The 22,581-nt window shown below is 48.2% G+C and overlaps 1 protein-coding gene and 1 pseudogene across 1 annotated transcript in view; both read right to left on the reverse strand.

Moving 5' to 3' along the window:
• Positions 1–7,180: 7,180 nt before the first annotated feature.
• LOC142580633 (U2 spliceosomal RNA) lies at positions 7,181–7,357 on the reverse strand (annotated as a pseudogene).
• A 1,176-nt stretch (positions 7,358–8,533) lies between these two features.
• LOC142578104 (uncharacterized) overlaps positions 8,534–22,581 on the reverse strand; it is a 64,810-nt gene continuing 50,762 nt past the window's right edge. Inside the window, exon 3 of the mRNA XM_075687518.1 lies at positions 8,534–8,847. Coding sequence (XP_075543633.1) covers positions 8,695–8,847 — 153 coding nt within the window. The 3' untranslated portion in view covers positions 8,534–8,694. The remainder of the gene's footprint in view (positions 8,848–22,581) is intronic.

Genomic DNA, 22,581 nt, shown 5'->3' on the forward strand with positions numbered 1-22,581 from the left:
TACTACCTACAACGCAGACAATATAGCACGCCACACCGCACGCTCACTCGAGCTCAAGCAGTTACACTCAGAATGCTACAAACAGACACATACCCCACTCAAAACAGATTACACCATTACATGCCTGAGCTCTACGACAAGTCTTATTGCACCAATTGCAATACATCCCTTAACGTTTATCATTTACTCTGGCCGTGCTCGCAAGCTCACGTAAACTACGAACAGGACAAGCGCAAGTTTGAAGAGGCAATCCGGAGCGAAGAACTCGCTCCCCAACTCTGGGCCGTCCAGCAGGTCCACGACGCCGCCAGGAAACTCAACCTCCCGGTTCCGTCGTGGGAGACGCCCACTCCATGAGAGCCCGAAGCTCTCGTGGCCTGCAGGACCTGAATAAAGTTGATTTCCTTCCTTCCTTCTGTATCCAGTAATTATCGGACAATGAGGTCTTCCTAATGTGACCAAGTCATCAAACATGTCAGCTCACCGCGACATCCGCTAAATTAATGCATATCTCTAAAAGGCACTGTTCTGTGCTCGGCCTTTATTCTCTTAAGCGTTTTTTGCAGTAGCTCGGCACCGCTCGCGTTCGAGCAGACTGGAAGATTGGGAAGTTGATCCTACTCCACAAGTCCAGTAACAAGGATAGCCCTAACAACTACGTCCCCTTGTGATTAACTGCTCTTTTTTGATTAAATACTTTGATAAGGAGGGCGAGAAACTGGTATGTTTGTAAGAAAGCGGATTAAGTTTAGATAAACATCTGCTTACGGCCCTTGAGTACTAGTTTACAAACCCCAGTTTGACACCATGCGATGACAAACAATATTGTCACGGTGCCATGAGAGGGACAAAGAGGACGATCACCAACAATACGATAGAGACGACATAGTGGGGCTAACGTACCGTGCGACCATACTGGTTGTAGAGGCCATATCTTCTGCTGAGTAACCACGGTCCCATTTAACCTTATATCTGTGCCCGTTTCATTTTTGGCGGAGGTGCTGGGTATTCCACAAGACGGGACTCCACGGCCGGCTTGCCCTCGGCCGTCCTACCATGCTGACAGACGACCAGGCCGATGGGTTAAGCACGGCGTCAGTACCCGGCACAACCGGGCCATCAATCTCCGCGACACCGCAAACGTCAGTCGTCTCGACCCATCCGCGAAACCCCGGCACCTTGTCTCGTAACGGCGCCGACAAAGTAGGCATCGAAGAATGGCTTGGCATATACGAACGCGTCGCTGCACACAACCGATGGGACCCAACAGTGATGGTCGCAAATCTTCTCTTCTACCTTCAGGAACCAACATACGCCTGGTATGACACACACGAAGAAGAGTTGACGAGCTGGGACGTATGCAAGCGAACACTTCGCGACCTCTTCGGCAAGCTCGCTGGTCGCAAGTACGCCGCTACGAAAGACCTATCCTGTCGGGCTCCGACAGCTACCGCGTCGTAGGTTGCGTACATCCTTAATGTCCTAGCTCTTTGCGGCTGCGTCCATGCCAGTATGCCCGAGGCTGACAAAGTGAAAGCACTTTCTGAAAGGCATCGCTGATGATGTGTTTAACTTGCTCGTTTTCAAAGACTTCTCGACGACAGAGAAAATTATTCGTGAGTGCAGACATTTCGAAGACGCAGAGCCGTCGCATTGCCATACACTTCGTGCGGCTTCCCAACACCGCCACTCGTCGTCGTGCGAAGACGCTCATTCGGCCCTTCAATCGTACACTACGGATAGCGTTGTCCGAATTGTGCGGCGCAAATTCGAGGCTGCGTCGCCATCTTGTTTTGCGCGCCCTTCTGGGAATACGCAATCGACGATCTCCCTCATCCACGCAGTTGTGCGCGAATAACTGGCCAACGCAGGAATTCAAGCCGTGTGCTCCATAGTACGTGCTCCAGTTAGCCCGGCGCCTCTTCATCGACCTCCACCGACATTTCGGCGCTATCGAGATCCGGCCCAATGGCGAACACCAGACAACAAGCCCACATGTTCTATTGTAGCGGCGTGGGGCACATTTCTGTCTATTGCCGTTATTGTCCTTTGTTTTCGCCCTCCACGTTCTCCTACTGCCACAATAACAACCAGCGCCAGCCCTTTCATGCTCCAAATGACCCGGCACACCATGACAGCATTCTTCAGACGCTCGAGCCGTTCACCATCGCCGCACCGATCGTCGGTCCCGCTCACCCCTGCCCTGTCGTCTTTCATCGCCTCACCCTTTTGTAGGCTCATCTCTAGAAAACTGACGGATGCAGCTTCCGGAGGTGACACTGCATTGGACTCTCGACCTGCAAATACTCTCCTTACCTTGCCAACAGATCAGAACCTGATCGCCGTGGAAGTTGATGCCCTACCTGTCACTGCCCTGATCGACACCGGCGCAGACATCTCGGTCATAAGTGCTGATCTCTGGCAGCGGCTCAAGGAAGTGCTCACTCCTGCGAAGTCGCGTCATACGAGTCGCTCATGGGGAACTACAGCTGCGCTGGCAATGTGTGCCGTTCGTGTCAGCATCGCCGGTCCTCACACATGTGTACTATCCCTCACGATGTTTAACTGCCCACTCAGATATAATTTTACCTGCCCACCCAGATATAAATGACTGCTCGGCTGGTGTAGTCAACCTTAATTTCCCTGATGTTACTGACTTTACCGACACCGTACCGATGGAGCTCTGTTACGCCGACTTTGTTCGTCTATCTCTGCAGGCACTGACCTATATCACTGCTGCGCCCAACCCCTGTGTACCGGATGGTGACTATGTCCTCACTCTCTGTGTCAGTGCCTTAGTTTCGCACGGCGTATCCTTTCCTCACACCGTAGTGACCGTATCGGCTAACAAAACTTACCTTCCATTCCTGAATTTTCGATTCTGCCCTCAGGTACTCTCGAAAGGGATCACTCTCGCCACACCGCCGTCGTTGCACGAGTACGACCTCTCCTCCCTCTCGCCTCTTCCGTCGTCCTCTAACTCTGCCGCTGCCTACAATTCTCGTTCCGCCACGTCGCCTCCAGCGCACGACATTACCAAGATGACAGCCCAGGATCTTACCCCCACACAAACCGACGATCTTCGTCATCTGCTCACATCTTATTGCGACATTTTTTAACTTGACGATCGGCCTTTGGGACAAACCTTCCTAGCTCAGCATCGCATACATACCTGCGATGCACCGCATATTCACAGACGGCCCTATCGCGTGTCACACGCCGAGTGCTGGGTAATACAACAGGAGGTTGACAAGATGCTTACCAAGGGCATTACTGAACCATCGTCGAGCCTGTGGGCTTCTCCTGTTGTCTTGGCAAAAAAGAAGGACATCACCTGTTTATTCCGCATAGACTACAGCCATCTACACAAAATTAGAAGAAGCATGTCAATCCACTGCCACGCATAGACGACGCATTGGATTGCCTACAAGGTTTGACGTATTTTTCATCGATAGACCGGCGCTCCGGTTACTGGCAGATTGCCGTTGATGACATAGACCGTGGGAAGACCGCATTTGTTACGCCAGATGGCATTTATCAGTTTCGAGTCATGCCATTCAGCTAATGCAATGCTCTAGCCACCTTCTAGCGCACGATAGACACGCTATTGCACAGCTTTAAGTGGTCTATATGTCTTTGTTAGCTCCACGACGTCATTGTGTTCTCGCCGACATTCTCGACACACCTGGAACGCCTTTCATTTATTCTTTCCGTCTTCCGTGCTGTTGGGTTACAATTAAATTCTTCGAAGTGCGACTTTGGTCACCGCCAAATTACTATCCTTGGTCATCACATCGACTCATCTGACGTCCGCTCCGATCCCGCAAATGTTCGTGCTGTTCTCGATTTTCCTGTACCGACCTGTGCCAGAGACTTGCGCAGCTTTGTAGGCTTTTGCTCTTAATTCTGTCCATTTGTCAGAAATTTTGCGTACATTGCTAGGTCTCTAACTGAACTTCTGAACAAACGCGCCTCCTTTTGATTCGGGCCTGACCAAGCTGCTGCCTTCCAACGCCTTATCACCCTGCCCACTACTCCGCCAATTCTTGCTCACTTCGACCCATCTACCCCAACAGAGGTCCGTACAGATGCTAGTGGCTATGAAATTGGCGCGGTTTTAGCTCAGTGTCAACGTGGGCGTGACAAAGTTATTGCGTACGCCTCTCGCCTGCTTTTAACACGCTGAACACAATTACTCCATTACAGAGCGCGAGTGCCTTGCACTTGTATGGGCAGTGAGCAAATGCGGCCGCACTTATACGGTGGGCCTTTCACTCTTACTACGGACCATAACGCACTCTGTTGGCTCTCGACACTTAAGGATCCAATGGGTGGTCTAGGTCACTGGGCACTTCATCTTCAAGAATTCACCTAGAAAGCGGCGTACAAGTCCAGTAAGCTAGATCAGGATGCCGATTCTTTGTCTCGGCACCCCTTCAGCGCTCCTTACTCCTGTGATCCAATTGCTGGGATATTCACGCTCTCCGCCTTCTACCACACCAGCAAGGAGCAAGCACATGGAAGATCCTTGCGCGACCTAATCAGCCGCCTCCGTTCTGACTCGTCAGACCCCTCGCTTAGCTTGCTCCTCGTTTTGGACAGCATCTTATACCTCCGAAATATGCGCGTAGAAGGACATGAACTGCTGGTAGTCGTTCCTTCCCATCTCCGGCCAACTGTACTCGCGCAACTTCATGATGTCCCCACCACTGGCTACCTGGGTGTTTCCAGGATCTACGATTGTGTCCGGCGACGATATTATGGCCTGGACTCTACTGTACCGTGTGACGTTATGCCGCTACTCGCGAACCATGCCAACGTCATAAGAAGCCTGCTTTGTTTCCGGCTGGAACGCTCCAGCCACTCGATATAACCGCCGAACCATTGTATCGTGTTGGCTTCGACCTATTGGGCCCTTTCCCTACTTCCACAGCTGGCAATAAATTCATCGCTATTGCAACGGATTATTCAACCCGCTATGCCGTCACACGAGCACCCACGACCAGTTGTGCTACCGACGTCGCAGACTTCCTGCTCCAAAACGTCATCTTGCACCACGGAGCTCCTCGCCAGCTTCTCACAGACAGGGGCCACTGCTTTTTATCGCGGGTTACTGAAGATCTACTTCGCTGTTGTGCCACGAAACAAGCTCACGACAGCGCACCACCCTCAAACCAACGGCCTCACTGAACGCCTGAACCGAACACTTACAGGTATGCTCTCGATGTATGTCTCCTCAGATCATCGTGACTGGGACGTGCTTCCATTTGTGACGTTCGCGTACAACTCGTCACGTGGTGACACCGCTCTCTACTCCCCCTTCTATCTCCTCTTTGGTCGTGACCCGACATTGCCTTTCGACACGCTCCTGCCAACTGCTCTCGAGTCCCTGTGTGAGTGCGCTCGCGACGCTATAGCTACAACCGCCCAGGCATGCCAGATTGTGCACCGTCGCCTTTCTGAGACGCAGGGAAGGCAGAAGTCTCTTTATGATAAGCGTTATCGTAATGCCCAGTTCTCTTCTGGCGATCTCGTCCTCCTTTGGACTCCTTCACGGCGTGTGGGCCTATCGGAAAAACTGCTCTCCCGGTACTCTGGCCCTTACCGCATCATCCGACAGCTCAGTGATGCGACTTATAAAGGAGCTCCAGTGAATGCTTCTTCGTCCTCCACGTCAACTGATACCGCCCACATTGGTCGTCTCAAGCCCTATCATGCGGCCTCCATCTAGAGGGCGCTGGGACGGCGCTTTCGCCGCCGGGGATTATGTCACTGTGCCACGCGAGGGACAAAGACGACGATCATCAAAAAGATAAAAGAGCTGAAATTTTACGAAGTTTATCAATTCTGAAGTACCACAGAGAGCCTTTATATGTCCCCCTGCTCATCTTTAGATATAATAACGAGTTTACGTATTTGTTTCCTTTCATATTCAACTCGTTGCTTATGGCAGTGATACGACGTGGTATAAACTCCCATTGCACAGCACGTTCAAGACACGCGATAAAGTGGGGTTCGGCAAAGGTCACTGTCACGGAAAGGAACTTACCAGCAAGGCTGCACCTGCAATTACTGGTCACCCGAACCACTAAAAACATGTTCAAGGTGATGCAAGGTAATTTATGCGACGTGTATTCTCGAAACCGGTGATGAATGCTCACGCACATACGAGCACATAAACAAATCTTGGGATAACCGGCTCATTTCGAACAAGGTATCTGCGTGTATTCAGAGACGTCAAACTTTGTCTTAATTTTTCACATTGGCCAGTGACGTGTATACAAGTAAGACACTGCTAAGGAAGACATAAATGACTGCTCCGATATATACAATTTACCTTGCTTCAGCACACCGAAAAGTAGTATATGAGTGTAACAGGTAGTGACTCTGCCAATGTATGCATGATCTTGAGCAGGGTTTAATGGTTTGTTTTACGAAACGTGAACCGCAAATTTATTTAGTACTTAGGAGACATTTTAGAGCAGGATATTCTGTTGAGAAGAGCGTGCATGGTATAGAAAAGTTAGCTTGTTTACTGCAACTTTTATACCTTACGTCCCGTGCCTCGATACGCAATGCAGTGCTGTGGTTGGCTGCCGCGGTCTAGATCACGTTGACTCTCTAAAGTTATTTATAGGGGCCTCCATCGTAGTCAACGATGCCCAAAATTGGACGACTTCACTTATCTTCAACATCACAAACCATGACTGAAGACTACTCATGGACGGAAATAAGTTCCAACATGGAGCGCTCATTCAGAACTTACAAATTCTTGAAACGTAATGTGCTGTTTGAAGGACAACACTTGCAAATTGCTTTGTACACGAGCGTTCGGGCCGACACTCCAGCGAGGCTGAACAAGTAATGTTTTGCTAATATAATTTTACAAAGCATTGCTCAGGTATACAGGTGATCTTTTGGATAAAGAATGTCTGCTTTCAAATAATTTTGAGCTTAGAGTAAACGTCACACGTATATTCTTATTCCGGCTCCTCTGTTGCTTGTCGCGCTGCTTTCAAATAATGAATGCTTCACAAAAAGCTCTAAGAGACAACTGTCCACGAGATGGTCCTGGGAAGTATTTCTTTTTACAGCGAAGCTATATATATGGGGGGGGGGTGCAAGGTTCTAGAAAACATTGCGTGCGTCGATCGAGCCGTGCAGATTAAGAATTTGTCCCCAAACCTGGGCCGATCCTGAAGATACTGTAATACCATGCCGACCCGCGGCTGAGGTAAAAAAGGCTTTAAGGGCACCGCCAACTTGCAAAAATAAGTTTAGTATCTTCGGTGAAAATACAAACCGCATCTGACATTAAGCTGATAACAGATGCTACACTTTGAGACGCGTCGGCCATGTCTACTTTCGCACCGCAACCTCTTTGGCGGCGTTCCAAGTGCTTGCGTATCTCCTTTCCTTTCTTTCCGTTCTACCGTGGTAGCGTTCCAGTAGGCATGCTGCTCGCCAGGACCGTGAGGCCGAAAGAAATGCGAACCGCCCGTGTGGTCCCAATTCCGCCAACTCGAAATGTTTCATAGGAGCAGCGGCCTGGTTTCAGACTGAGGTTGTGGAAAATTTTTTATGGCCTGTGCTGTGTGTGTGCGCTTGTACTTTTCGAGTGATCTCACAGCCATCACTGCACTGCAGGACGTCGACCAACGCACGATCGCGTTAGCTACGGTGAAGCAGTGTGTGCCCTCGGAGAGCGTTGAAGTGCGTGTCTGTTTTACGTGCCGGGATTGGTTAATAAGAGGTGTTTACAATAATACGTCTTGAAATACGTTTTACAGTAATACATGGGTATCTATAGCCCTCGATGCCTTATCATCTTCAGAGGCTCAGCATTGTAGAGAAGCGGCAGGTCGTGCCTCGCCTCCCATTAATGTGCACACGGAATTTGACGCACGGGAATGGACAGTTCGCCATTAAGAGGCCCACATACACAGCTTCGCTGGTCATCGAAATTCACAAATTTTAAGGGCACTGATTTAAAAAAAAATTAGATTCGGACGTTCTTGGACATTATGTCTGAGAGGCAAGAATAATAGTGAGATCGCCTTCGACATCTTCAGATAGGAACTTACCGCTCTCCTCAAGGACAATAAACCAGTATTTCTAATAGTATTTGTGCTGCATTACAATAAAAATATTCTCGAACACAGAAATGCCAATTATGAAATCTTCACTGGGAGAAATCTTGACCATCAATCGCCAACTTGCCGCCACATCTTTTAAGTTCATGCACCGGTTATCTATAACTATAATATTATCCATATTGTTTGTTCTACATAATGCATACGGACAAGAGATTTCCTTTGACCTGGGAGAAAAATAGCAACACAGCACTGATGAATTTTTCTTTTGTTTCGCGTCCACACTTCTTACTCAAATCCGACGAAGTCAGGACCTTCAATTTCGCAATCTACCGGGACAAACGCTAGAGAAAGCATGTACAGTAACATTGTGGAGAACAGAGACGCCTTTAGTCAGCAAATCGAAATCATAATCGATATGTCAATAAATTCGTTGAATAAGAGCCTGTGTAGAAAATGGTAGAACATAAATTGCTAAGGTAGCTTTTCCCAAATATAGGTGTCCGAATAGCTATATGCTGAGCAGACAAGGAGGGCAGTTTGTGCTTCAAAGGACGTGTAGGCTCAGCTCCTTCAAGTACTCCACGCTTTCCTGCGGCCATCACGCAGTCAATTCCCGCATCTTGAGAAGTCGGTTTCCTGCGCCACCACACCTTTCCATGGCCAAGTTGAACGTGACGTCGTGTGCCAGCCAGCCCACAATATGCGTGCTGAGCATGTTTAACTTCTTGAGAAGCATCTTGACCTTGGTCATCTGCGTAACAACCAGCCGTAAATTAAGCGCGCAGGTTTTGTACACTCTTAGTGAATACCGGCTTAAAAGAACGCATTACAATACCAGCTTGAGCAACGCATACAACGCGCTGAGTAACTACCGCCTGTTTTCCCATAACAAGCGTCTCTTGTAAAATGACGGAACATATTTTATACTGACACATTTCCAAGTTCTTTACATCCATCATTATTTTTACCCAAGTCAGCATGTTTTCCGCAAGAACTTATTACTGTGACATATGACGTGGTGCATTCCGTTTCGAAAACGGCACGAATAACGCCAAATCTTTATGCGATATTTCAGATCCAATCTGCCCGCCTTAACTAAGGGGCTCAAAATTTATGTGGCTCAAGGTTGTGGCCCAATGAGCATTTCATGGAAAAATAGTTTTTGTATGTACAGGGTCGTATTATGCGCGGTTTCACGAATATAGCTTGGAACTACATCATAGGAAATTGGTAACACGCACATATATGAAAACACATTACACAAACATGGAGACACTGGGAATCAAACCCGCGTACATCGCGTGACAACCGAACACTGTAACCACTATAGCACGTCATGACTCGCATACGAAGGATTCGCATGGCTGTTTGCGCATACATTTGTGATTCCGATGCTGTCGTTCTATGTCGATTGTTCACCGCCGGCGATCGTGCATAGTATACATATAGTTTGTATAACTGTTGGCGATGCTTATGTGGTTGGTGATAGAAAAGATGCATTTATAAGAGTAGCGGTATACGACAACCGCTTGCAGCAGCTGTCATATGGGGCGGAAAGGCTAAAAGGGGTAAGATTGTGGAGCATGGGAGCGGCGCGACAAGAAAGGCTGCTTCGCCCGGCGAATGTTCCTCGTCTTTATTCAGTATACTGCCGATTGTTCCGTTGCCGTTGCTGTTTAACCGGGAACTTGGCTTTGTCTGAAAAACTTTCAACCTCGTTCACAAAATTGAGCCATATATGATCCGCCGCCAACATGCACACCTACTACTACAGGCAACTGCACTTGCTTTACAGTTGCGCTGCCTCGACGGTGTAACAGCAATCCGGGTTCCGCTATTCTGAGACGTCGAATAAGTGGGCGGGATTTTCGCGGCATGTCTAATTTTGGTAAACCGACAAATATTTATAATAATTTCCGCTGGCCGCAACAGGGATGCCATGTCCATAAGATTGACAGATATCGCTTTTGTCAGTACGAGAAAAATGCTCTGGAACCGCACCTTTTATGCTGCTCTGTTATAGTTATTGATTCAGTGTTTATGCTGAAGCAGCAGGGCACGTCAGTATCTCCGTTCCTGAGCGTACCATAACTGCATTGCAAATATAGGAAGGTTCACTGATTTTGCCCACGGTAGCTTGTTTTCACCTCTTTACCTACCACGCGTCTGTAACTTTGCGATCCTGGCCATACCTGCATTTAAGTTCACTTGAATTGGTGACTACAGATTTGGTACGAAACCTAACAGTGGCTTCATGGATGACATTTGTGAATGTTTATCATGACAGTGTTCAACTTGCTTTCACCTTTGCGCATCCCTCTTGCTGAATGAATGAATGAATGTTTGATGTTTAATGGCGCAAGGGCCAGGTATGGCCAAAGAGCGCCAATCTAGTGTTAATGAGTTTGTAGTGGTGTAATGGGATCTGTGAAGCTAGTGTGACGTGGCTGTAAAGGGGTCTAAAAGACGTTGCTGCGCATGGCACAAAATCTACGCGTAATAAAATTATGGCAATGATTAATGACGTGTATTATGAACACTAGAATGCATTGAGAAAAATGATGCAACGTACAAAATATGTGAGATGCTAAAATTTTCTAAGAGCACTACTGCCTCGCCAGAGCCCTTGAACCCAAGGGACGAGAGGCGTGCGCTATACGAAACAACTATCACAGCGCTATCCTCTATAGAGAGGAGGCGCTACGAACGTATGGGTGTGAAGAAGTGCGCACAAACTACCGAGCGCAAGAGCAGACGACATTGCGGCCGTGCTCAACAAGAGAAAAAGAAAGACGAGGGAGGCTCGTGGGGCGCGTGAGAGGGGTCTCGCGCAACGGAGATCGTTGGAACGCCGGCGCGACTAGGGCCACCGGGCCTACGGAACCCACATCTACCGGTGAGGTTCACCTGACCGAGCGTCTGTCTTCGGGACAGGGAACGCCTCGGGTCGTTGCACGGCACGAGACCCCGGAACGGCCTGCTGCAGCCTCGAACCCGCATCTACGCGCGAGGTTCGGGAGAGCGAGCGTCCGTCGTCGAGACGAGGAGCGCCTCGGGTCGTTGCCTTGCACGAGGCCCCAGGTCGGCCTGCCGGCATCTTGGAACCCGCTTCTACGCGCGAGGTTCGAGTGACCGGGCGACCGAGTGGCCTGTTCTCGTCTACGGAGCTGTGGGCCGTCCACCTTTTCCTGCCCGTGCTGCTGCGTCTGCTATTCCACGCCGGTCATCACTCGACGAACAAGCGTTTCACGTCAAGGACTCTACGTGTCACCATACTCCGGACTTAACCGCAACCTCGTGAGACTGCATTTTTTCCTACTTACGAACAACCTTGTATGTGTGGGTCTAGGTTAAGATATTTTTTTCGTGTTCACGTGCCGTCTAATATAATTGTGTGTTTGCTCATCATGCACCGTCTCCTCCATCTTCCTCGCGTCACACGCTTTGCAACGTGACGATCCTAACAACATCACATATCTGGCGTCCGCGGACAGGACTGCTCTTACGCTATCGAGAAGAGCAGCACATTGCATATGCGTGTCTGACGGGTGAGGATGGAGACAGACAAGCTTACGGCAATTGTAAAAGAACTGGGGTTGACTGGCCCGGCACTGAAACAATGGGTAGACGAAGAGCGCGCACGCGAAATGGAAGCGCGTGAAGCACGTCTGGCTGAACGCAATGCAGCAAAAGAAGCTGATGCCGAAGCGCTAGCTAGATTAAAGGCTGAAAGGGAAGTGCTCGAGCTCAAGTTAAAGTTGAGGGAGTTAGACGCGACAGCGGGTAGCATGAGCACTGGGCAGCTTACAGAGAGTGTGCACGCAGGTGCTTCCGAGAGCTACCAAAGTCCGCACAAGCTAATCCCACCATTTAACGAAGAACGCGATGAGTTGGATGCATACATTCAACGATTTATACATTCAACGAGCTACATTACATTACATTACATTATACAGCTACATTACATTATACATTCAACGAGCCAGGGCTGGCCACACGACAAATGGGCCCTATCGCTGAGCCTCTGTTTGACAGGCGTAGCTCTAAGTGTTGTCGGTAGAATGGCACCGGATCATGCCATGGACTATGCGACATTAAAACAGACGCTTTTGCAACGCTTCAGATTCACGGAGGAAGGCTACCGAAGGAAGTTTCGGTCGGCGAAACCCGATAATTCCGAAACTGGTAGACAGTTTGCCGGTCGTCTATTGGGATACTTTGATCACTGGCAAGAAATGGCCAATACGGACCGGACATACGATGCTCTGCGGGACAAGATTGTCTCAGAACAGTTTCTGATGACTTCCCATGAGAAACTGGCAGTCTTTTTGAGAGAGAGGAACTGTCAGGGATTTGACAAGCTAGCGGAAGCTACTGATCATTACCCGGAGGCGCAAGGGTTAGTTAACCTTGGCAAAGGTTAAAACGAGAGGGATACTAGCAAGCCACCAGGTCAAGCTCGAACTCCTGAGCGACAAGAAGAAAAGGAAAGACCACGCTGCTTTCTTTGTGGTAAACGCGGTCACAGAGCTGCTGATTGCTGGACCAATACGAAGGGTCCAAATACAAATACATCTTTCTGTGGAAAGTGCCGCCGCACTGGGCACAAGACAGGTGACTGCCCCAAAAAACCCAACAGTACTGAGAAGGCTTCGTGCTCGATGCAACAAGTAGACATGTCCAAGGCAGTAAACGAAGAGACACCGACCTTGCGTCGAGTTCCCGGAAGTTCGGAATGCGGGAGAACGCAAACGCATAAACGAGACGAGAAGTATATGCCTACTGCCGAAGGTATGCTTGAAGGACATCCCGCTAATGTCTTGCGAGATACGGGATGTGACTCTATTATTGTCAAGAGGTCCCTTGTACCAGACAGTAAGCTGACAGGAAAAATTTCCTCGGTGTGTCTCCGGGATAGAAGATTGTTGAAGCTACCTGAAGCAACCGTGGAGATCACGTCACCGTTCTTCACAGGCAAGACTAGAGTTTTATGCATGGACAATCCCTTATATGATGTTGTCCTGGGAAATGTGAAAGGCGTACGGAATGCCTCCAATCCTGACAATGAATGGAAAAGACATCTTTATACACCGAGCGCTGCGGATGATTGCTTTAGATCAGAAGGTGGAAACGGTTTTACTAATGAATCCATCTATGCTGACATTTTATCATCGGCTGCTAGTGAAACCAGGAACAAGTCGGAAGTGGCGGCGACAACCAGAAAGCCAAGATCAAGTCCGCCTTCATTACCAGTACCAGCTATAAACCCCCTAGACATCAGCCCAATCGACTTGAAAAGCAGGCAAAGGGAGGACAGCAGTCTACGTAAATGCTTTGAAGCAGTGGACCAAGAGATGAAGACTAGGTTCGCCGACGTCCAATTCTTTATAAAGGAGGGAATTCTTTACCGAAGATACACACTGCGGTCAAAGAAACAAATGGAACAGTTTGTCGTACCCAGAAGCCTTCGTCATTTTGTGATGAAAATGGCTCACGAAGGGATCCTTGCCGGACATCAAGGAATAAAGCGAACCACAGACCGTGTGAGCGAAGAGTTCTACTGGCCTGGATTCCAATCAGACATCACGCGATTTGTTAAATCGTGCGATACGTGCCAGAGGACTTTTCCTAAACATCTAATAGGTCGAGTACCATTGGGAAGTACTCCCGTCATTGATGCCCCGTTTCAGAGAGTTGCCATTGACATTGTGGGACCATTAACTCCCATGTCAGAGAAAGGGAATAAGTACGTTCTGACAATGGTCGATATGGCAACGCGGTATCCTGACGCTGTGGCACTGCCAAGCATTGAAACAGAAAAAATAGCTGAGACACTTCTAGAGATGTTCTCTCGTGTGGGAGTCCCACAGGAGATAATCAGTGACAGAGGCACATCATTCTCGTCACGCCTGATGAAGGAGCTAAGCCGTCTTCTCTCTTTTACACAGTTGCCAACAACTCCATATCATCCAATGGCAAATGGCCTTGTGGAGAGGTTCAATGGCACCCTTAAACATATGATAAGACGAATGTGTCAAGAGAGCCCGAAAAAATGGGACCGTTACTTGGCACCCTTGCTTTTTGCTTATCGCGAAGTCCCTCAGACAAGCCTGGGTTTTTCAGCCTTCGACTTGTTGTATGGCCGTTATGTCAGAGGACCCATGGCGATATTGAAAGAATTATGGACAGGTCATCATATTGATGATGATGCAAAAACCTCATACGGGTATGTATTTGAGTTACGGAAGCGTCTTGAAGACACTTGTCGTTTGGCCAAGGAGGAGCTTCAAAAAGCAAAACTTTTACAGAAGAAACACTACGACCGGAAGGCCAGACCACGTCATTTAGCTGTTGGAGACAAGGTTTTGCTACTGCTGCCTTCGGACAACAACAAATTGATTCTTACGTGGAAAGGGCCCTTCCCCGTACTTGAGAGGAGAAATGACGTCGATTACGTTATTGACCTCGGGACCAGGACGACACTGTTCCATATAAATCTACTGAAAAAGTATGAGGAACGGCAACCTATATCACCGCCATTACCGGAAGCGTCAGCTGCGTGTCAGACTGATGATACCGAAAATGACGATCTACCATGTGTACCGTTTCAAGGAAAAGAATCGGTGGCCGACGTGAGTCTATCGGAATCGCTCTTTCCTGACCAGCGCGCTCAAGTCACGAGTCTACTGAGCATATACGAGAATGTATTCACCGAGGTTCCCGGCAAGACACACCTCATCCAGTGTAAGCTGAAACTTACCACGAATACACCCGTAAACATGCGGCCCTATCCAATACCATTTGCTACCCAAGAAGCGGTACAAAAAGAAATTGAAGAAATTTTACGACAAGGCATCATACAGCCATCTGAGTCCGCCTACCAATCACCTATAGTTATCGTGAAGAAAAGAGACGGGACAATGCGTTTATGCATTGATTTCAGGCAACTCAACAAGATACTGGTCAATGACAAAGAGCCTATACCTCGGGTGGATATTATCTTTGGGAGACTGGGAAACGCGCAGTACTTTTCAAAGTTTGACATTTCTAAGGGTTACTGGCAAGTGCCCATGGATGAAGAGTCGAAACCAATGACAGCTTTTGCTACGGCATCAGGCCTCTATCAGTTCCGCTTCATGCCGTTTGGCATTAAAACCGCACCAGCAGTTTTCAACCGCCTCATGAGAAAAGTAGTAGCAGACATGCCACATATTTACTACTACTTCGATGACGTGCTCATTGCCACTGAAACGTGGGACGAACACGTGGGTACACTTGAGTCATTTCTACAACGAGTGAGAGAATCTGGGTTGACAATTCGTCCAACAAAAACTGAAATTGGTCAAAAATCAGTGAAATTCCTCGGCCACCTTGTTGGTAATGGTGTCATGCAACCGCAGGACGAAACACTAGACAATATACAGGCTGCGAAGCGTCCACAGACGAAAAAAGAAGTACGCTCGTTTCTCGGACTTACGGGGTATTACAGAGACTTCGTCCCCAATTATTCCGAAGTAACTTACCCACTCACTGAACTGACCAAGAAAAGAGGCCCTAACAAAGTAATTTGGGGAGAACGTGAACAGAAAGCCTTTGATGAACTCAAGATCCTCCTGTCTACACCACCTATATTGAGAGCACCAGATTTTTCTAAACCTTTCGGACTCCGCACCGACGCATCATCAACAAGTATAGGTGCCATACTTATGCAGCGCCATGAAGGAATTCTGCACCCGGTATCATATGCGAGCCGCCGACTACAACCACGAGAAATTGCATATTCAACAGTTGAGCGAGAAGCCCTAGCTCTTACGTGCGCCGTCCAAAAGTTCCACATCTACTTGTTTGGACGCACGTTCATATTACAGAGCGACCATAAGCCCCTTGTTTACATCAAGTCGGCCAAGCACATCAACAGCCGTGTTTTACGTTGGAGCCTCATACTTATGGAGTATGACTTCTCGGTGGAGTATATTAAAGGCAGCGAGAATATGGGAGCAGACTATATGAGCTGGTTGCCAAGCACATGAAGAGTGTGTCTGCGGAAACATGGTATTTAAAAAGCAGGAACCTCAAACGGGTGTAACTTTAATGTCGAACAACATTTGCGGGCATGTTAGTTTAGTGGATTTTTGTTTTCACCTTATATCGTGGTCTTGTGACTTCTTAATGTTGTCATTATGCCGAGTGTGCGGTGCTCGAAACTCTAGTGTTGTAGTAATCTTTGTGTGTATTCTTACATGCCGAGTGTGCGGTGCTCGGAACTGTAGCACTGTGGTATTTTTTATGTGTACTCAAACGTACCGAGTGTGCGGTGCTCGGATCTGTGGTGCAGTAGTAATGCTTTGTGGTACGTGTGTGCTACAGTGAACTAGCAGATATCGAGTACCCTCAAGTTCTTTGAACGAAAGAACTTTCTTAAGGAGGGGGTGATTGTGAAGAAGTGCGCACAAACTACCGAGCGCAAGAGCAGACGACATTGCGGCCGTCCTCAACAAGAGAAAAAGAAAGACGAGGGAGGCTCGTGGAGCGCGTGAGAGGGGTCTCGCGCAACGGAGATCGTTGGAACGCCGGCGCGACTAGGGCCACCGGGCCTACGGAACCCACATCTACCGGTGAGGTTCACCTGACCGAGCGTCCGTCTTCGGGACAGGGAACGCCTCGCGTCGTTGCACGGCACGAGACCCCAGGTCGGCCTGCCGGCATCTTGGAACCCGCTTCTACGCGCGAGGTTCGAGTGACCGGGCGACCGAGTGGCCTGTTGTCGTCTACGGAGCTGTGGGCCGTCCACCTTTTCCTGCCCGTGCTGCTGCGTCTGCTATTCCACGCCGGTCATCACTCGACGAACAAGCGTTTCACGTCAAGGACTCTACGTGTCACCACACTCCGGACTTAACCGCAACCTCGTGAGACTGCATTTTTTCCTACTTACGAACAACCTTGTATGTGTGGGTCTAGGTTAAGATATTTTTTTCGTGTTCACGTGCCGTCTAATATAATTGTGTGTTTGCTCATCATGCACCGTCTCCTCCATCTTCCTCGCGTCACACGCTTTGCAACGTGACGATCCTAACAACATCACAATGGGCTAATTACATGGAACACAACATCTTTAAGAAAACCTAGGACTGCGCTGGTATCAAAGAGCGGTTCTGCACCGAGTAACATAACAGGATGAAGGGGGATGTGCTGCCGGTATGCTAAGGAAAAATGTTTCTTTCTTTCATATTCGGTTGGCTGACACTCCAGGAGGACGTGGAGGACGATCAGCCTTTCCCCGCATCTACCACAGGTTGGAGGCTCATTTCCAGTGAGTAAAAAGTTATGCGTGCCAAATTTGTGTCCTATTCTTAGACGACAGGATAGGACACCTGTCCGGCGTGATTTTGTTACAGGAGGCCAGAAACCTAATTGTGGCTTTATTACATGCAGCTTATTATTTGTTTCCAGGTCCTACAAGCGTTGCCAGTAGTTTCGCAGTTTCCATCTTAAGAAAGGCTTCAGGTCTGTGGCAGGGACTGCAGCGGTAGAATTAACAGTATGTGATGCAATTGATGTGGCCATCTGGTCCGCTAGAACGTTACCCTGGATGCCCCTATAGCCAGGCACCCAGTATATAGTCACATGCTGGTTAGATACATATGCTTTACATAAGACGGAATAGAGTTCAATTATTACAGGATTTTTGTGCTTACAGAACGATATCAAAGAGTTCACAACACTTAGGGAGTCCGTAAATATAACTGATTTTTTTAGTTTTGATTTCCTTATATGCTTCACGGTCGACAATATTGCGTAGGCCTCAGCCGTGAAGATATTAGTTTCCGTATGCAGTAAATCCGATTCTCAGAAGGATTGACCGACGGCTGCATAGGACACCCCGTCGTGCGACTTTGATGCGTCTGTGTAGAATTCCATGCAGGAATGGTTATGCTGAACTTCCAGGAAATACATTTGGATTTCAATCTCTGGAATGTGCTTTGTAACTTGCATGAAAGATATATCGCATTGTATTATCTGCCACTCCCAAGGAGGTAGAAGCTTAGCTGGAGGTATTAGGAAATGTGTGAGGAGTGGGACATCCATTTCAGCGCTAAGCGCCCTCACACGCAGTGAAAAGGGCTGTCTTACAGTGGGACGAGTGCGAAACAGTGTAGCATCTGTTATATCGTTAACGGTATTAAAGCACGGATGTTGAGGATTAGAGCGAACTTTTAGAAAGTATGTTTGGCTGATGTATGTTCTCTGCAGATTGAGCGACGCACTGATTTGATTCTACATATAGACTTTCAGTGGGACTTGCTCTGAAAGCGCCCGTGGCCAGCCGAATTCCTAGATGGTGAACCGGATCTAGCATCTTTAGCGCGCTCGGGGCTGCAGAATGATAAATCATGGCACCGTAGTCCAATAGGGATGCAATGAGGCTTTTGTGAAGATTCATCAAACATTTTCTGTCACTGCCCCATGTTGTATGGGATAAAACTTTCAGTAAGTTCAGTGTTTTTAAGCATTTCACTTTGAGATACTTTATGTGTGGTATAAATCTTACTTTAGAGTCAAGTATGATACCTAAGAACTTGTGCTCTTTGTTCACAGGGATTTGCTGGCCATACATTTCAATATTGGGATATGCAACAAGGCCTCTCTTTCTTGCGAAAAGCACACAAGAACTTTTGTTCGGGTTCACTTTAAATCCGTTTTCATCTGTCCATTTAGATACTTTGTTCAAGCCCTGTTGCACTTGCCTCTCACACACTGCAAGGTTGCAGGATTTGAAGCCTATTTGTATATCATCTACGTAAACAGAATAAAAAATCGCTGGCGGTAATGAAGCACCAAGGGTGTTCATTTTCACGATAAAGAGTGTGCAGCTAAGCACAATTCCTTGAGGTACACCATTTTCTTGTATAAAAGGTCGCGACAATACATTGCCGATTGTCACGCGGAAAGTACGTTTGCACAGATAGCTTTCTATTATCTTTAGCATATTTCCACGGATGCCCATCGCCGACAAGTCTGGTAAGATCGCGTATCGCCACGTCGTGTCGTACGCCTTCTCCATATCGAGGAATATCGATAGGAAGAACTGCTTATGTACAAATGCATCGCGGATATTTGCTTCAATGCGTACAAGATGATCAATTGTGGACCTCCCTTCTCTGAAGCCACACTGATAGGGATCAAGCATATTGTTCAGTTCATGAAAATGTATTAGTCTACGATTAATCATTTTTTCGAATAGCTTACAAAGACAACTTGTAAGAGCTATCGGGCGATAACTTGCCGCCAAGGACTGGTCTTTACCCAGCTTCAAGACGGGAATAACAATAGCTTCCTTCGATGAGGATGGGAGGTATCCAACACCCCAGATAGAGTCGAAAAGTGCCAGATGTGTCATTTGTGTGTCTTCGTGTAAGTTCCTAATCATGTCATAGATGATTCTATCAGCTCCCGGTGCAGAGCTTCTACATGTGCTCAATGCAGCTTTAAGCTCGGCAATGTAAAAGCAAGGTTATATGGTTCATCCGGACGGCGTTTACGATCAAGTGTCTTAAGTTCCGCTAAGTGTTTATATGTGAGGAATGATTTTGTGTAATGTGTGGAGCTTGATACATGTTCGAAGTGTTCGCCCAGAGCGTTCGCCTGGTCCTCCAAGGTAGACCCTTGGTCGTCCACGAAGGGCAGAGGGTGGATTTCTTGCCCCTTTATCATTCTTGCACCATTCCAAACTTTAGATTCTTGAGTGTAGGATGTGATGCCCGAGAGAAACCTCTCCCAGCTAGCTCTCCTTGCCTGTCTCCGCGTGCGCTTCCCTTGTGACTTTGTCAGTTTAAATTCTATGAGGTTTTCTGCAGTCGGGGAGCGACGCAGCAAACCCCACGCTTTGTTTTGTTTCTTTCGTGCCAGTCTGCACTGTTAATTCCACCAGGGTACCCGTCTTTTACAAGAGACCTTGTGTCTTGGGAATGAACTTTTCAGCTGCGTCGATTATAAAACGAGTAAAATATGCTATGGCATTGTCTATGTTAAAATCAGTGATAAGATCTCGTGATAAGTAAGTTGCTTCCTTAAAATCATTCCATTCGGCGGAGGCTAGTTTCCACCGGGGTGTATGTAGGGGGCATTCATGTTGAGGCATTGAATTTAACATTACAGGGAAGTGGTCACTTCCATAGGGATCATTTATTACATGCCATTGCAAGTCCGGGAAAATTAAAGCCGAGCCAATAGACAGGTCTATTGATGAATATGAATTATTATGGATATTATAATAAGTTGGCTCCTTCTTGTTGTAGAGGCATGTACCGGAGTTCACAAGAAAATTTTCAATGAAACGGCCTCTCGTGTCACATCGCGAGTCTCCCCACATGGTGTGGTGGGCATTAAAATCGCCTGCGAGCATGTAAGGGTCCGGAAGCTGGTCAATTAGGTTATAAAAATCACTTTTTTCCAGATGAAAATTAGGGGGTATGTATAAGCTACGTACAGTGATCAATTTATAAAAAGAATTGCCCGAATTAACACTGCCTCAAGGGGCGTCTGAAGGGCGACCTGGTGACAAGCTACGGACTTGTCTACAACTATTGCTACACCGCCAGACGAGGTATTTGCCTCGTTGCGGTCTTGACGGTAGATGGCGTACTGACAAAGAAAGTTTGTTTGTGTGCATTTAAGATGTGTTTCCTGAACACACAGCACCTTTGGGTTATGTTTGTGTAAGAGTTCTTTAATGTCATCGAGGTTGTGGATAAGACCTCTAACGTTCCAGTGTATTGTTTGTGTAGCCATATTGTTCGTGTTTTTATGCTGTGTCAAGAGGAGTCAAGTCAGAGAAATGACTTACGGAGTCTTTTCAGGCCCCGTGATTATGGTATGAGTTTGGTCTTTTTTGGAGCGGTCGCGAGACTCGCGCCGCTCCCGAGGCGTTAGATGCGCCTTCTGGCTCGGGGTTGTGTCCATCGACTCTTGGGAGCCGCTGGACATCCGCTCACACGAGCGGGGTGTTTTCACCTTAGGCCTTGCCTCGAAAAGCAGGGCCTTGGAGGCCACCAACGCCGAGGTCGATGGGCCCTCCTTCGGGGACGGCGCAGCAGCGCTGGCTGCTCACGCCAGGGGGGCTGGTGGCAAGGCCGCAACCACGCTCGTTGTGGGCTGGGCCGGATCCGGAGTCTGCTGCGACGTTGCCGCCTTGCGCGCCGCACCAGCATACCCTGAGGTATGTAAAAAGGAAACACGTTTCCGCGCTTCATGAAATGAGATGTTTTCTTTGATTTTCATTGTTATTATGTCTTTTTGTTTTTTCCATGTGGGGCAGGTTCGAGAGTATGCTGCGTGTCCACCATCAGAGTTGGGACAGTGGGGTGTGCCATTGCAGTTGTTGGATTCATGTTCGTGTTCGCCACACTTTGCACAGGTCAGTCGGCCACGGTAGCTTTGCGAACCATGGCCATATCTCTGACACTTGAAGCACCTTCGGGGGTTTGGGATGTAAGGCCGGACTCCAAGATTGGTATATCCTGTTTCTAAGGTGTCTGGTAGAGCGCTGGACACAAAGGTGAGGATGAGATGTTTAGTTGGGATATCTTGATTGTCTCGCTTGATCTTTATTCTTTGCACCTGAATCACATTGTGTTCTTTCTAGCCCTCCAGGAGCTCTTCCTCGCTTATGCTCCACAGATCTTCACCAGAGATGACTCCTTTAGACGTGTTCACTGATCGGTTGGGGGTAACAGTGATTTTCACATTACGGAACGCTAAGAGACTGGAGAGTTTGCCATGCTGTAGAGTGTCGCGGACTTCAAGAAGAAGGTCGCCTCTGCTCAGTTCGGTCACTTTGTAGCCAGCATCTAGTGTGTCGGTAAGGCAATTAGCTACGATGAAAGGTGAGATAGTTCTGACTTCTTTTCAGGATCTTGACTGTGTATTACATGGTAGCCGGGGAAAGTTTCTTTGCGCTGGCTGAATAGTTGAAAAGTTTCTTCGGTGCGCCCTCTTTTTGAAAGAGGACGATCGGAAACGGGGGGATGACGTGTTAGCCATGCAGAATTCATTTATTTCGGTGGCTACGCCAGCCGCCCACCACCGAACCCAACAAGGAGACTTCACGAGTCCGGGAGGAAACGCAGACGCCAGCTGTACGTAGCCACTATAACCTAATATAACATACTCAAGATTGGATACATACACCAGGTTAACCCTTGCCGCCTAGAAATTCGGAAGTGACATCCCTCTTGCTATGTCATCATCATCCCTGATCACACCTTTATGTCCCCGTTCCCTTTCCCCCTGTGCAGAGTAGCAGGCTAGAGCGCCTTAGCTCAGGCCGACCTCTCTGCCTTCTTTCAATTATCTCTCTCTGGCCATACCTGCAGTGCCGTATAGCGGTTAAAAGAAGGAAAGGAGGCTAGAAACCAAGGCGTGGTTAACTTGTGGGAGCTAGCATTCCGAGACTGCAGGGAATTACGAGGGACGCAGTAATTTAACG

Source organism: Dermacentor variabilis, chromosome 4 (assembly GCF_050947875.1).
Source record: "Dermacentor variabilis isolate Ectoservices chromosome 4, ASM5094787v1, whole genome shotgun sequence".
Taxonomy (NCBI): Eukaryota; Metazoa; Arthropoda; class Arachnida; order Ixodida; family Ixodidae; genus Dermacentor; species Dermacentor variabilis.